This window comes from Cynara cardunculus (genome assembly GCF_001531365.2).
Source record: "Cynara cardunculus var. scolymus isolate 2C chromosome LG 2, CcrdV1, whole genome shotgun sequence".
NCBI lineage: Eukaryota > Viridiplantae > Streptophyta > Magnoliopsida > Asterales > Asteraceae > Cynara > Cynara cardunculus.
The window spans coordinates 62194703-62209547 of NC_037529.1; the positions used below are offsets into that span (position 1 = coordinate 62194703).

Here is a 14845-nt window from a genome sequence, read left to right on the forward strand (position 1 = left end):
AGTTTAAAAATAAATCAATTCACCTAATGTTAATTTTATAAATGTTCAAACCAATTCATCTAGAAGGAAATTATATAAATTAAATAATTAATATAATTTTCTATTTGGTTATTCGATATGGTAAAAAAAATAATACAAATCAAAATTTACCTTATTTGGTTAACCTAACTTTTGACCCGCAAACCATTTTAGTTCAGGTGAGTTGTTCAGTTTGGGACTTTTTTGTACCAAAGTGCCCTAGTCACCTAAATTGTTAAAGGCTCAAGGCCCACTTAGGCGCAAAGGGGTCCCCGGGACCAGGAGTGAGGCCCAGGCATGAGGTGCGGGCCTCAGGAATGTGAGGCACATTTTATATGAAAAAAACTATATACACACATATATGCACACACACAGTGTTTACATACAACTCAAATATGTAGCAAGTACAAGCCTCCAGTGCAGCAACCAACTGTACTTTGATAGAGGCAGAAGGGAGAAGGGTTTAAAGCGTGAGCCATAAGGAAGAAGTTTCAAGGTCTGGCGGGCATTTATAGAGAAAGAGGCTTGAAGTTATAAGAACCAGGTATTTAATATTAGGGTTTGACTTATATCATCTATTTAATAACTCTTTTTTTAAGACATCTAGAAGATAAGAAGATGAGAGAACTTATTTGATATTGGGGTTTGATTTGGTATTTAATAACTCTTTATGAGGCGCGCCTAGGCCCACAAGGCACCTCAGCCAAGGCGCAGGGCCTTAGTGAGCCTTGTGAATATGCCTAGCCTCTACTTCAAAAAAGCCCAAGACCTTGAGCCTTATGAGCCTCAGGTGCGCCTTTTAACAACTATGGTGGTTGATTTGGGTACTTTAAGTGAATTTCTGTGAGAGGTTGGTTGGATTCTACCAACATGACCGGTGATCTTAAATTAAATGGTCTTCATGGGACAAACTAGGCGTGTGTCCCCTATTCTGACATATGGCTAGGGGTGGGTGGTATTTTTGAAGCCATTGTCCCTTAAATTTTTGTGTGTTCTGATTTTCAGCTAGGGTGGTTATAATGTAATATCTAGAGTTTTTGCTGTATGGTGATTGGTGGCAAAAGACCAATTGTCTGGATTTTCTAAGGTTATGGTTGTTGTCTTCTTTCTCTTATTTCCTTTTCGTTCTTTGGGAAAACACAAAAATAAAGAGATTTTATTGCGTTACATGTTGAAGGGGAATCCGTCTGCATTTATATGAAAATTTTCTACTTGCTTGTACACAAATTGCATGTGATATTGATACAGGTGGCAAGTAAGGCTCTGTATTGCAGTGTCTTATTCTAGTGTAGTAATGATGATTTTTGTGCTCCATGATGATGTGGCTATGGTTTGGATAGTTGCAGACATAGGAGCTCTTAGCTTTAGGACTGCACTATCAGGTGTGCATTTCAGTGGGCTGGTGGTGAGGCTCACGCTCCTCCAAAGTTATCCGAGTATTATGTTCTGTTCGTTGATGAACCATTGGGATAGCTTAGCCACATGTAGTTCTTGGTACTGAAAATGAGATGATTCAACCTTTTGACATTCTCTTCAATTTTTTTTTTGATTTTGCGTTCTTCAAGTTGTAGTAGTCAGGCACTTAAGGTGAGTCTATTTGCTTGATGGGTTTCATAACTATGATCTTCTTAAGCGATTTCCAAGGTAATCTTGCTGTTGTCTGATTTGGGCCTCCTTTTAGTAATCACCTGAGGACATCATTTGCAAATTCCAAACTAAGTGTTGCCTTACAAGTTCATTTCATATGTTCTCTTAAGTACTTATCATTGGCTGTGTGCTGAAGCTCATATGATTACATTATTGACCTGTAAATGCCTGAATTCTCTTATGCTTTTGGTTTTCCCTGGGCAATGAGCTTTCCTTATCATCTTTTATATCTAGTAATGTATATGTAGGTAAATATTACAATACATGCATACTTAAATCAAAGGCTACAAGTTTTAGTACATCTTAAATTACATCCCTTACATCTAGTGTTTTATTAATTATTGAAACTTTACATCCTTCGAAGAACATTTTTCTAACAGATGCTGTATTGAATCTTTTACAGTATTCTGGAGCTTTTGCAGCAGAATGGTCATATCAACAGAGGTAGATCTTGTATTGCTCAAGTCTCTTGTAGATGTGCGATAATAAATTCTTGGCACCTAGCAGATATGTGGATTCACTGAAACTGGTCATAACCATCAACTTGCTTCAGATTGCAAATTATAACCTGGCACACATGTCAATATCTTATTTTAGATGCCTGAATGTGTATATTTGGAATCAATGAAAATTTGTCCATTTTGTGGTTACCTTAGTTTCATGGTGTCTGCTGGTATGTCTTTCTTCTGTGGTTGAGGCTGGCTTAGCTGGAGTGCGTTTAAGTCATTAATTCTAAGGGAATAGGAGGCATTGGAGTTTCTGTTTGCTTCATCCATGGTCCACAATCTATATATCTGGGTTGACGAACTTATGATTAGGCTTGGTTATTAGACCTGATATTGTCAGTGGTAATAAGAATGTGATTATGTTGTTTTGGATCTATGTCAGTACCTTCTTTTGCAAATCTGACTTCTCTTGATGCAGGAGGGTTACTTTCTTCTGCAGTTCTTTATTTTCTTGAACAATATGATTTCCCTGCAACAGTATTAGTCAAAGAGCGTAATCTCATGTATAATCTAAGGGAAATATATGCATCACTTCCTGACCTTCCTGTGTAGTTCTTTGATTTCTTCTGTGAAAATATGTTCCTGAAGCAAGATTTTAGGTGTGCTTAGTCTCATTGATGTACGGTTCTAATTGATGATTTGATACAGTGAGAAATGCTTGAATAGGCGAACTTCTACCTTATTGATCCGGACATTTTTTAGACTTGTTTCCAGTTGGTTTTCCAGCTTTTGTAGATCTTTTACATTCAAGCCAGAAAGTTCTTCTCCAAATAGCTGCCTGTTAGTGTAAACAATTATCCATAGGTTAAAAGAATAGACTATCCGGTAGCATTTTACTGAAAATCTAAATAGTAGAAAACCAATTAACGTAATTGATGAAAGAGAAATGTTAAAGTTAAACTAATGTCACTGGCTTGAATGCTTGTTGAACGACTCGCCTTTCTGTCCATGTAGCTATTTACTGACTAACTATGTGCATTACTCTTTTGTAGTACAAAATCAAAGCAGAGCTTTATCTTTTCAAATTCCTAACCCTCCAGACATTCTTAATTGGATGCCCATTTCTTCTCTTGGCAGAAAGTGCACATCTTTGAAACGCAACAATTAGACAAGAACCTCTTTCACCATTCTTTAAAATTAGAAGCTTGAGTATTTGCATCTTAATTTCGCCTAAGTGAGTGCTAAACCTAAGGTCACTAGTACTTGGCATATATATCAATATGAACAAATCAATCTAAATGAATTTCTGTATCAAATATGTTACACTTAGTTATACATAGTCCAATTGCTTAGGTATACCTACTTAGACCATGTTTTTTTTTGAAACAGCAACCGGAATTTTTAATGGCTAGCAAGAAGCTAGCAAAAGAGAAGAGAGCTACTTAGGCCATGTTATTTATAGCTTATTTCAACTCTTCGTACTTTGTTACAAGATTACATGGAATCTCCCGCTAGTCATACATGAGCCCATGTTGGATATGATCAGACCATGATTCATGCTACCAAATTTTTGTATGGTCGTCCTAAATTATGATATTAGAGACCTTTACATGTGCAATATATGTTTAATCATATAAAAAGTTCCATTACTAATCAAAGTTACTCACTATAATAACCTTTTCTAAACTAGAAACCAAATACAAAGCCTTTCCTGACGTACCAGCCTACGTCGGCATCCCTTCTAGCACTAGGATTATAGCCTTTAGTTTCATTCGCCTCAATGAGCATACTTTCTTTGTTATTGCAAAATTTAGAAGATCTAAATGCAACTTCTCATTCATTTATTATTGATCTGTGTTTGTCCTTTACTATAAAATGAAGTGGCTCGTTATAATTTAGTCTATAATATTGTTGGGATATTCTTAGATACACAAAATTTTATTCTCTATGTGAGATTTCAAGTTGTTCTTGATTGTCATTCTTGTCATTATAAATCGTGGAAACCAGAAAGATTAAAGACCTCTTAAGAGCAAAAAAAGACTAATGAATATATAATTAATGCTGAAACCTTTACCTGGAAAACCACATGAGAGGATAGAACTGCTATGAGAAATCTTAGGTTATGAATAGTGAAGAGAATCACTCAAAATACTAATGGATCTATGTACCCATCAAAGAAGGCTAGAAGAAAGAAAATAAAAAAAAACGTTGTCACAAAATTTCGGACTGTAATTTATGCATACATGGCTACAATACCAAAGATGTGCGGTGTACGGGGTAGGTCTTCTGCTACCAACATCATAAAGCAAGTCTATAACATGTATTTGAAGCATGCTCCACAATTTTAAAACCTTTTTTGGATCTCCACTTTAAAATGGTCGCGAAGCGCTCTATTCTTTTCTCTTGGTCATACAAGATGAAGGCGACAAATGTTAATCATATAAGAGCAATGCTTGAACTTGGCAACAAGTACTCTTAGATTGTATCTGACACCTTTATGCAAGATTTGAATTTATACTTTTAAAAGCAGATTCGCAAGCAAAATGGCACTTCACGCCTTTGTGTTTTGTCCTTTCATGATACTTCTGATATTTGGTCAGGTTTGTTACACTTCTCCTACCATGAACAACAATCATGCCATGATACAAAATAAGCCACCAAGCAATAATTAATTTGATAGTTTCCTTAGCTTCCATCGGTATATATTCTGTATTCGTGATATTCTAAACAATCTTATGCTGCTAATCCAACTAACCTTGCTTCCCCAAGAGCAATTACGTGCCCAATCAAGGATCTATGTGCAACGTCACTGATAAATCAACAGTCTTATTGTCTTAACATCATGCATGTTTCTTTTTAAAATTTAAGCAATTTCAAAGTATCTTTTATGTCTTATAGTCCATTCACTGCCGTCATGTCAACTCTCCAATGACATGGCAAGTGTTATGGAAACAAAACCTTACGGAAACAATATCATGATAGATTAGGAAACTAGAGAGATTTGATTCTCTCATCCCATGTATAAATATATTTATACCTTTGTATGTAAAAACACAGAAACGATAGAGAATTGTTGCAAATTATACAGGGTTAGGTTTTTCCTTTTAGGGTCTGAGGGTAAACTAAGGTACCCATTTAGAGTGTTCATTGCTTCTCAGAGCCACCCAGTTACATTCGGACCACCCTCAACTGCGTATCATGTGAAAATGGCCCCCTATTAACAGCCAACCATGTGCCAAGTTGTGTCTTTAATTTGCTTTACTTTTTAGCAATGTTATTGTAATGTGGTGTGGGGAAAATTTGAGTAAGAAAATGAGACAATAATGAGGTGTCATCTTTCATTAGCACACTCATTTTGTTCATTTGAAGGTTTGTTGATAATAGCTACATTTTGTCGACAAGTTGATCACTTGTCAAAGTGTTTATTCGTAATTGCAACTTAGGAATGAGCAACTAAGACAAAACCAACTTGAATTATGCAATTGTAAACTCAAAAAGGTTTATCAAAGTAGCAAATGAATGGGTATTTGTTCTGTATGGTTTTAAGAGATTAAGGTCGTGCTATGCCTAATGCTATATCTACACAGGAACATGATAACAAACATATGAATAAGAGCTTCATGAAACTTGGAAAAGTGTCTATACGAGCTAAAAGAGAATCGAGTGAGGCATATGATGTTGCAACATTGCTATGCTGTAGAATAATACCTACCACATTGACTTCGGTTAAACGTGGTGGAATGTTACACCCATGCTATCTGTTTCTAAAATCAAAACCCAAATATTAATCTTCAATTTTGTCATCTGAAGTTGGCTTTTTGCTTGATATCCTATGATAAAACCTATCCCTATGAAATATGATACTTGGTTCTTCCATTTTACTACTTGTTAAAGATTATGGTACATGAGAGCGTATACTTGTGCAATCTTGCTATTTTTGTCCTGTTAAAAACGTCTTTGAGATTCTAAATCTCACCATAACAATAATTGAAACTCTATTCTTGGAATGAACCTACACGCAGCCCTCGGATCCGAATGAATATGGTGTTGAGTCTTCTTGGTATCATAGTGCTAGTCTTGAACGTGGTCTACTTCCCAACAATACAATGTCCAACATGGTTTCATTTATTTAGACTTTTGATGTAAAGAAACATCTCTCTTGCCCAAAATACAATCCTCACTCCCATAGCCGGTTTCCACTTGTCATAATCTTGTTTCACAAGCTTCTCTCCTATAACAAGAGATTGCAATTGAACCAATAATCATAGATCTTAGATCTGTACCAAGTGCACATTACATTAGAGTTACGTTCCCACGTGCCTCAACGGTAGGATGGTGAGCATCCGGAAGGAGGTCCTGGGTTCAAACCAGTGATTTTTCTCCCCCATGATGGCCGTAGGACTGGTACGCTAGGGACGCTCCACAGGGTGGTGTATACCAATTTTTTACAATTAGAGAATTATGTCCAAGAGGTTGTAATTGGAGTTGGCTCTATGCTGCCAACAATGAACTTTTATTGTTCTATCTTTCATGAGAAAATAAAGCGTGGGTCGGATCACTAAAAGGGTGTGGAAATGGAAATAGAAATGGAACATATTTGATGGCAGGGTTATTTTTTGACATATCCTTACAAGTCTTCATACATCTATGTGTATTTGGTAGCTTGACTACTCTTCGCCTTTGATCAAATATCTTGAAATATAAATCTATAAAAATCCCTCTTGGCCATCACCGAGGATGCAAATGCTTTTTGTAACATTTTTATTATTTCTATGTATCCTTGATAGGTTTATCAGAACAATGCACAATCCTGTATTCATGAAGTTACAAAAATAATGGACAATAGTTATTGATGGGTACTTGCTTGATTTTAGACCTAGATAGAGTTCTCTTGTCTCGTAATGAAAATCACCATAACGCGTTTTTAGTACAAAGCTATGTAGCCATGATTTTTGACATTTGTGCAAATCTTTTGTGGTCTGAAGGTAAAATGAGTTTGTGACTCTCTTTCGAGTCCTTGTGTGTAGTTCATAGCTTGTGCTTGGATGAGCAAGTAATGGTTGTTCTTCCTGTGGGTACCTCTTTTCATATGCTACTATTGTTGAACATTTATCACTTTGCTTTAGATATGAAGAAAGAGAAATGAACATACCTGTGGCTTTGTTGCAAGTATTGTAGTTGTTGCCTCATCCTAGCTGCTTCGCCTTGCCAAAACTAGTTATCAAAAAAGAAATGTTTGAGTAATCTCTATGAAGCATAATTGTTGTAATACGATCAAGGTATGCTGGTGCAAAGCATACTTTAGTTTGGGAAATTATTTCATATGAAGTCGTGTCGTAGAATGGAACTTTTGAATTGATCCATGTATGAGACAAAGCAAATGAAAAAAAAAAGTCATGAAATATCCCTTACTTCAAACTGAAGTTAGTTGCACCACAAGGATCACATGCAAAAGCTACTATATATCGTGTGGCCGTTAACTTATTATATGCTCTAAGTGTATCATAATGCATGTTATCTGCTTAACATTGACCTAATCAAGTTTCCATGTCTTCACTCCAAAACTAATGAGCAATTACATCTACATTTGAACGGGTATGCCATATGAGGTCAAGTTTTGAGATGCACAAACTTTGTGTAAAAAATATATGAATGGTTTTGCCGTATGAAGTTTAACGTTGAAGCTTAGAGACTTAACATATCACTATGGGAGCATGCATTTCTTATGGGGGTTTACATGATGCAAAACCAAGTCTTGGATTGGCCGCACTTGTTGATTGTGTAGTTTCTGAATATCCCATTCAGCAAACGAGGGATCTATGGGTAAGGGTTTTTCAGTGGAGCCATCGATGTAGCCATGCTCCCCTTCCTACGAATAACGAGTTGGACAGATCGAGACCATTAGAGGTAGTTCGATCCAGACAGCTTAAAGCTTGTAATTTGGAGAGAGAGATTGTTCTCGAAATTGGCAGCATTAGGAATGCTTTTTGACTGGTTCGATTTTCTGGGTCTAATCCCATTGTGGTTGTTGACTAAACACTGTTCATGCCGGAGTTTTTAAGGAAAAAAATCGAGAAACGAATCAAAGCAGTTTAGAGCTCTGATACCATAAAAGCTTTAGAGAAGTAGGAGGAATATTATTTTCTACTATATGTTGATTACAACATAAGGAACTATATATACATGTAGAGGTTAGGGAGATAGACTACAACTGCAACTCCTAACAATATGGGATAAGCACTTATCGGACAAACGTTTTCTTATTAGAGTCTATCTATAATTCTCCATTAATCCATGTCCGATTACTATTCTACAAAGTTCTTTCTAAAACCTCATTGATTATGCCACGAAAAACTAAGTAATTGTTGGGCAGTGTATAACGCTTATTAATTCCTGGCATGGTTTGGATTTATTGAAACTAACCTTATTGAAATTGCATATGTAGGACTACAACATCTATAATGTTGGACTAGTTCCAACCTCCCTATCATTCGCCCTTCTTCTGGTTCCTTTTGGTAGTCACCATGGAGTTCCATTTCCCTAGGGGTTGATCCACTTGCATCACTTTAATAAATTTGTTAATGCTGTCCTTTTTTCTATATAAAATTAATTATACACCGCCAGAATAGCTGTAAATTTACCTGACCCTCTTCGCCTTAAGTGTATATCCCCAAGCTACCATTGCCAGTACTCAGAGTGTTCATGTGTGTCTTGTAAGGTTACAACCTTCTTATGATTCTCCCTTCTTCCCCTCTGATGGAAGTCGCTGTAGGATTTTGCAAGCATGGGAGCTTAAACCATATTCTAGAGCTCCACCGCCATTTTAAACTAATTTAAACACATCTAGAAATGGCTGCAACTTATACAAGGCTTGCCGCCTTTAGTATGTTATTCTTGAGTTCAAGTCTCCAGCATCCAATGTGTTCATGTACGATAATTTTCTGTGCACAGAGAATGTATGTGCTTTCTTTTGTGTGTTGTTCAATATATGCAACTGGATCCTGTTATGATCTTTGCAGTGATAGTAACTAATGGTCGGTTGACAGAGGTCTCTTTGTATATCACATTTTTATCTTACCATCTTGTGTAGGGATTTACTGGGACCCATAAAGTGGTACAAAACTCCATCCATCCTTCGTTGATCTCAACTTCAATTCTTGTACAATTTTCCCTACAAGGTCATAACCAACAAACTATTTTTCAATGGGATAATTTGAGGCTTGGGAGTTGCAGAACCATGGGGTGCCCTTCTAATATCTGATGAACGTTATTAGTTCCTCTCCGGTTTTCTGCAAAGGTAAACATATATTGTTAGCTGATCACTGACTGTTGCAAGCCGAACATGTTGTACAAAATAGTGCTCTAGCTGAAACTCGTTGCTATTGACAAGTTAATCCCTTCAGATCTTAATTTTTCACATCGATGAATTTTGATTGATCAATACAGAGGGGGGTGGAGTGTCATTAGTAAACCATGCAGGCACTGTTGAAACTTCTGATGTACTTTTTTAGATCATAACACCATCTTATTTATACATTTTTTGTGATTCAAAGTTTATTATAGATTTATGAACATTTTATTGTTTGGTATGCCTGCCCAATCTCAAGTCCTAATAAAACTTATAATCTTTTATTGCCACTTTTTCAGTCAAATTCATCTGGGAAACCCCAGATGGATTTCTCTGCTGGTCTTCTTCTATCTACCCAAAAGAAGGAGCTAGGTACTCTGCACTTTGATAGATCTCTTGTTCTGAATAGAACCTTGAAAATCTATTTTGTTCTGGTTTTCTGTCAATACAACTGGCAATTCCAGGTGGTTGCCCATGCTTATCTTTCAAAGCTCCTTTAGCTCAGCCATCAAAATGAAACGGGGTGCTCATCTGCCTCTTATCAAACTGTAGAACCACAAGGTTGGCTACAACTACTGCTTTTGGTGGTTAAGGTCTTAAGGGCCTGTTTTCAGAGCTTATTCTGAATCGTTCAGACATGGAGATTGTTTGGTAAAATACTATCACCCTCTTAAATATTCCAAGGGGCTCTGAATCACTCAACTTCCAAGGCCTATGCATATACAATTACCCTTTGGTTGCCTCTGCCAGTCTCACTTCTAGTGCTCGTTTTAGCTCTGCTGCTTCTCTGCTCCCTCTTTGGCGATTTCTCCCCTGTTGCTTCTTTCCTCTACTGTTGCCGGCACTGATTCTTTCTTTTCTTGTTACTCAGCAGAAATCTCGTTCAAATAGGAAATCAGGTACATCTGCTTTTAACCATTGGGGTGTTCTTTTTATCAAATTTAATTTCTACTTCAAGATTTGTCTACTACTTATTCAGTGATATGCTTAAGCTAAATTGTTTGTACATGCTATAGTGAAGATTCTTAACAATTTTTTGGGCATTACATACAATTCCCTGATCATCACCTAGCAGATGTCTATTACTTGTAACTATGCTATGTTGTTTCCCATCTGATCCAATTTCATTACATAGGCAAAAGCGGTGAGGCTAGAGTTGTGCTTGCCACATGGTCTCCTAATTTCTTTCTTTTGTTCTTCCCCATATCACTGCCTTTAATGCTCATTGCTCAACTAGTCCTCTACCAAAAATCATTTTACCACATGTATGCTACATTTTTTCTTGTACCAATAAGGCAATCACTGAATTTTTTCTTTAATTTGACGATCTGGAAAATGGGACGATGCGGAAGTAAAAAAAACTAGTTTGATGATTGATTCTTCCTTCCGTTTGCCATTTTCTTCTTTTACTCAGCCATGCATCTTTTGTTAATTAGTGTTCCAACTGATCCCTAAGGGCACCAGAAGTGACTTTAAGGACCTAAAATGTGAACCCCAAATGAACAACGGGCCACCTGCTGTTTTTTTGCTTGATATTGTATGTGACAAATATGTGATATCATGGTATTAAGTACGAATTAGGAAGTACCACAGTAATGCTCTAACTTTTGGAAGCCAAAATCCTTCTCCTATAACTAGGTTAGCATTCCAACAAGCATTGATCAAAAGCCATTAATGGAGATGGGGTCTATAGGCTTGGATACGATGCACCATTTTATCCAGTCATTTAACTGGTCTCATTTCAGTGTTTTGCAGATCCATGTGTACTTTATTCTGAACATGCTATTGCCAAGTTAACAGTTACGGAAAATGATGGGAATGTATTGTTGTTTAAATGCGAGACTGGAGCAGGTCAATTTTCAAATCCTGCTCAAAGTGAACTGGGTTTCTCTTTTTATTGATATGATTTGGTAATTTCATTAATGTATTTTATTTATTTGCGAATGATACATGTTTGCTTATCTGGCTATAAAGTTAACATTAAGCAATCTTTTATGACTATAATTTTTATTTTTTTTAATATCGCAAATGAATGAAGCTATAATGTTATGCTGGAGTAGGAAGTGTTGTCATGACTAGTTGAAATACGTGTAACGGAAAGTATTGGCCAGGGCATTAGGATAGATTCAGAAAAAAAAAACTTGCATTTGTTACTGTGAGATAAATATACTTTTAGCCAAACACTTGTCATTTTTAGCATCTCCACTGTAAATATTGGGAGGTATCATATCTAGATTTCATAGACCTCAAATTGCATCACAGGACACTTCAGTACTCAATAGGAACTAGCTAGGAGACATCACTAGTAATTTCCAATATTCTAATCCATTACAACACTACATTCTGTCCCACAGGGAAATGCATGGAGAAGGATGTGGTTGAGTCTAAACTATTTTCTAGGATCCTGGTTAAAGTAGGGCATTGGTAAACTTAGCTGCCAACAAGCACAAGAAGTTAAAATACGTATTCTCTGGATCAGGCTTGAATGTGGTCAGCAGATTTCCAGGATAGGTTGTTTAATCGAGTCTTGTTTTCAGCATTAGGGTTGCTTGTACACGTGCCATATATAGTTCATTCCCGAGTTACCTCCTTTATTGGTATTTCCTTTGGACATGATAACATGGTATTCTTACATATTGAATTTGTACATATAAATGCATATTTGTATGTGTTTCTAGTTTCAGCTTTCTAGCTTCCTTTGCGGAAACTTTTCTGTAAAACACAAAGGGAAGGCCATATATAACAAGTAAGATCTAGTTCACTTAACTTCAGATTGAATTTAATAGGATTTAAACAAAGATAAAGGATCCCAGAACAAGGAAACACCACTTCAATTTGTCTCACGGATCCGACCTTGGATTGCTGTTGCATATTCAGCTCCTGTTGCTCTAATTCTCCCAAATCTTCTTCAAGCCTAGGAGCATTGGTGCAGTGTGGTCCATCCTCTCCCCCCCCCCCCCCCCCCCCCCTTCTCCTAGAAAAGGCAAATGCGCCTAAGGTTGTGCACCAATGGTATTTTTATATTATTACTGCTTGGTAAGGTAGCTATATCAATGCATTTTCATGGCTCAAAGNAGATTAGTCGCAGATCAGGACGGCGCGTGCGATGGAGGCAGTCTGAACGGAGATCGGCGCATCTCCGGGAGACGAGATTGATAGGTTATGTGAGAAAGGCAAATGCGCCTAAGGTTGTGCACCAATGGTATTTTTATATTATTACTGCTTGGTAAGGTAGCTATATCAATGCATTTTCATGGCTCAAAGTTGTCTTATAATAAGCAGATAGAATGAATGAAGGAAAACAAAAGCTATCTATCTGTATCCATGCAGCTGTAACGAAGAAACTGGAATACGGATTGCGAAATACTACCTTCACATCCGCAGTAGGATTCACCAGTTGACGACATTCCTCCTTCACTTTGTTGTATCGCTCTGTTACCTTTGTCATGCTGAAAAATGCAAATCAGATATCACTATCCTTTAAACATAAAAGCATGTTAGATTTCACATGATCTTTCATGGGGAGGTAAATTATTGTAGTCAAGATAGGAGCAGACAACAATCCCTTGTTTTCTGTATCTAATCGTATTCGCCTTGTATTGTTTTCTATCTTATTCTATGACACGATTTCTGTTGACTTCGACAATATACCTATTTGGAGGTAAAACTATGTTCGATATGACGAATGTTTGATACAAATTTTGAAATCTGTATTAGGTCACCTGACAATGTAAAGGTTCAAGGTGCAAGATCCCCATGAAGTTTGAAATTTGGTTAGGTCTTTGTGCGAGTCTTCTTCTAATATTGCGACTATTTTGAAATGGTGGACGATTGTTGGGGAAATACTCGAAATATGTTTTTCAGAACGAAATTGTTTCGGGCATCTTAGGAAGAGAAAAGTTGTTTCAGTAGGTTTACTAGCATTATCACCGGTGATGTTTATAATTGTCTACGTACGTTGCTTCATTGTATATTGATAAGCTATTCACCATAACCCGTAACACATTACACCGTTCTTTCGACTAGTGGGGAAAATTGTTTTTCGGATTGAGATCCCTCGGCATGAACCTCAAAAACACCAATTATAATTGTTGTTAGTCATTACCTTCTTGAACCTCAAAAACACCAATTATTTTTACTAGTTTTATGTTAAATTAGAATTTATGGGACTAGTTAATATACGGTACAAAAAAGTGACTTCGAATTAAGAGACTATATCAATTGAGATGTGTTGCTAACATATCTTCTTCGTTCATTGGAAATAAAACAGCTGTGAAAGCTTCAACGAGAATGCTAACTATTTAAGAAAACAAGAAAAATGTCGTTTATATACAATATTATATATGATTCATGTTACAAAATCATACATGATTCTTGTATATATATATATATATATTTATGTACAAAATCATACATGTTCAAAAGTCGTCCGCTTTCAATTTTTTAATGTTAACGTAAATCACATGTGATTTTGTACATTAACGACATTTTTCTTGTTTTCTTAAATAGTTATAATATATATAATTGGGATCATGTGAGACCAGATTGTTTCCGTCAGATCCATGAAACCATTTGTTTTACACTTGAAACTTCATAGCAAAACATTGTGAAGGTAAATTTACCAGTGTTTTTGCTGTGAAAGTTTTTTTTTTTACCTTCATAGTGTTTTACTATGAAGTTTCAAGTGTAAAACAAATGGTCTCACGGGTCTGATGCCTCGTCTCACGTGAACCCAACCCTATATATATGTGTATGTGTATGTATGTAGAGGTTATGAGAAGTCCTAAATATATAAGAAAAGGAGAAGCAATCCTAACCATTATATTAAACGGTTAAATTTTATTAAATGAAGGGTAATATGTACTCGGGTTTTCTGATTAACTTTGATCTGTTCCAATTCCTATAACTTTTTTTCAATTTTTTGCCATACATCGAAGAAACAAGATTCTTCTCCGAACGCGTCGGAAACACTTCGAGTTCGAGTTTTTGATGCCATCTACACCGGCAGAAGGCGGTGGCTGTTTGTTTGTCGTTGGAGTGTCTGACTCGGACCTAGCCGATGCACATGACTTTAGGGGTGCGTTTGGTGCGCAGACAGGACTGGACAGGACGGGACGGGACGGGACAGGACGGGACAGGACAGGACAGGACAGGACAGCTGTTCAGCGTTTGGTAAAACAGGACAGGACAGAACAGAACAGGTTAAAATGACCAATTTACCCCCGTGAGCTGTTTAGTGTTTTTTCACTACGAAATCAAGTAAACTCTCATAATCAATTCAACAATCATAATCAATGTAAACCAATTGATAAACAACAACATTCAGCAATAGCTACCAACTAAATCGATTCAAACATACAAACCCTAAATCGATTCAACATTCAGC

General features: G+C 36.6%; 1 protein-coding gene across 1 annotated transcript in view; it reads right to left on the reverse strand.

Annotated features, from left to right (window-relative positions):
- Positions 1-2068: 2068 nt before the first annotated feature.
- The window catches only part of LOC112507803 (MADS-box transcription factor 23-like), a 14345-nt gene continuing 1568 nt past the window's right edge, over positions 2069-14845 (reverse strand). Inside the window, exons 2-8 of the mRNA XM_025112521.1 lie at positions 12830-12908; positions 7264-7325; positions 2850-2949; positions 2712-2753; positions 2557-2640; positions 2317-2459; positions 2069-2233 (exon numbers count right to left, since the gene is read on the reverse strand). Coding sequence (XP_024968289.1) covers positions 2227-2233; positions 2317-2459; positions 2557-2640; positions 2712-2753; positions 2850-2949; positions 7264-7325; positions 12830-12908 — 517 coding nt within the window. The 3' untranslated portion in view covers positions 2069-2226. The remainder of the gene's footprint in view (positions 2234-2316; positions 2460-2556; positions 2641-2711; positions 2754-2849; positions 2950-7263; positions 7326-12829; positions 12909-14845) is intronic.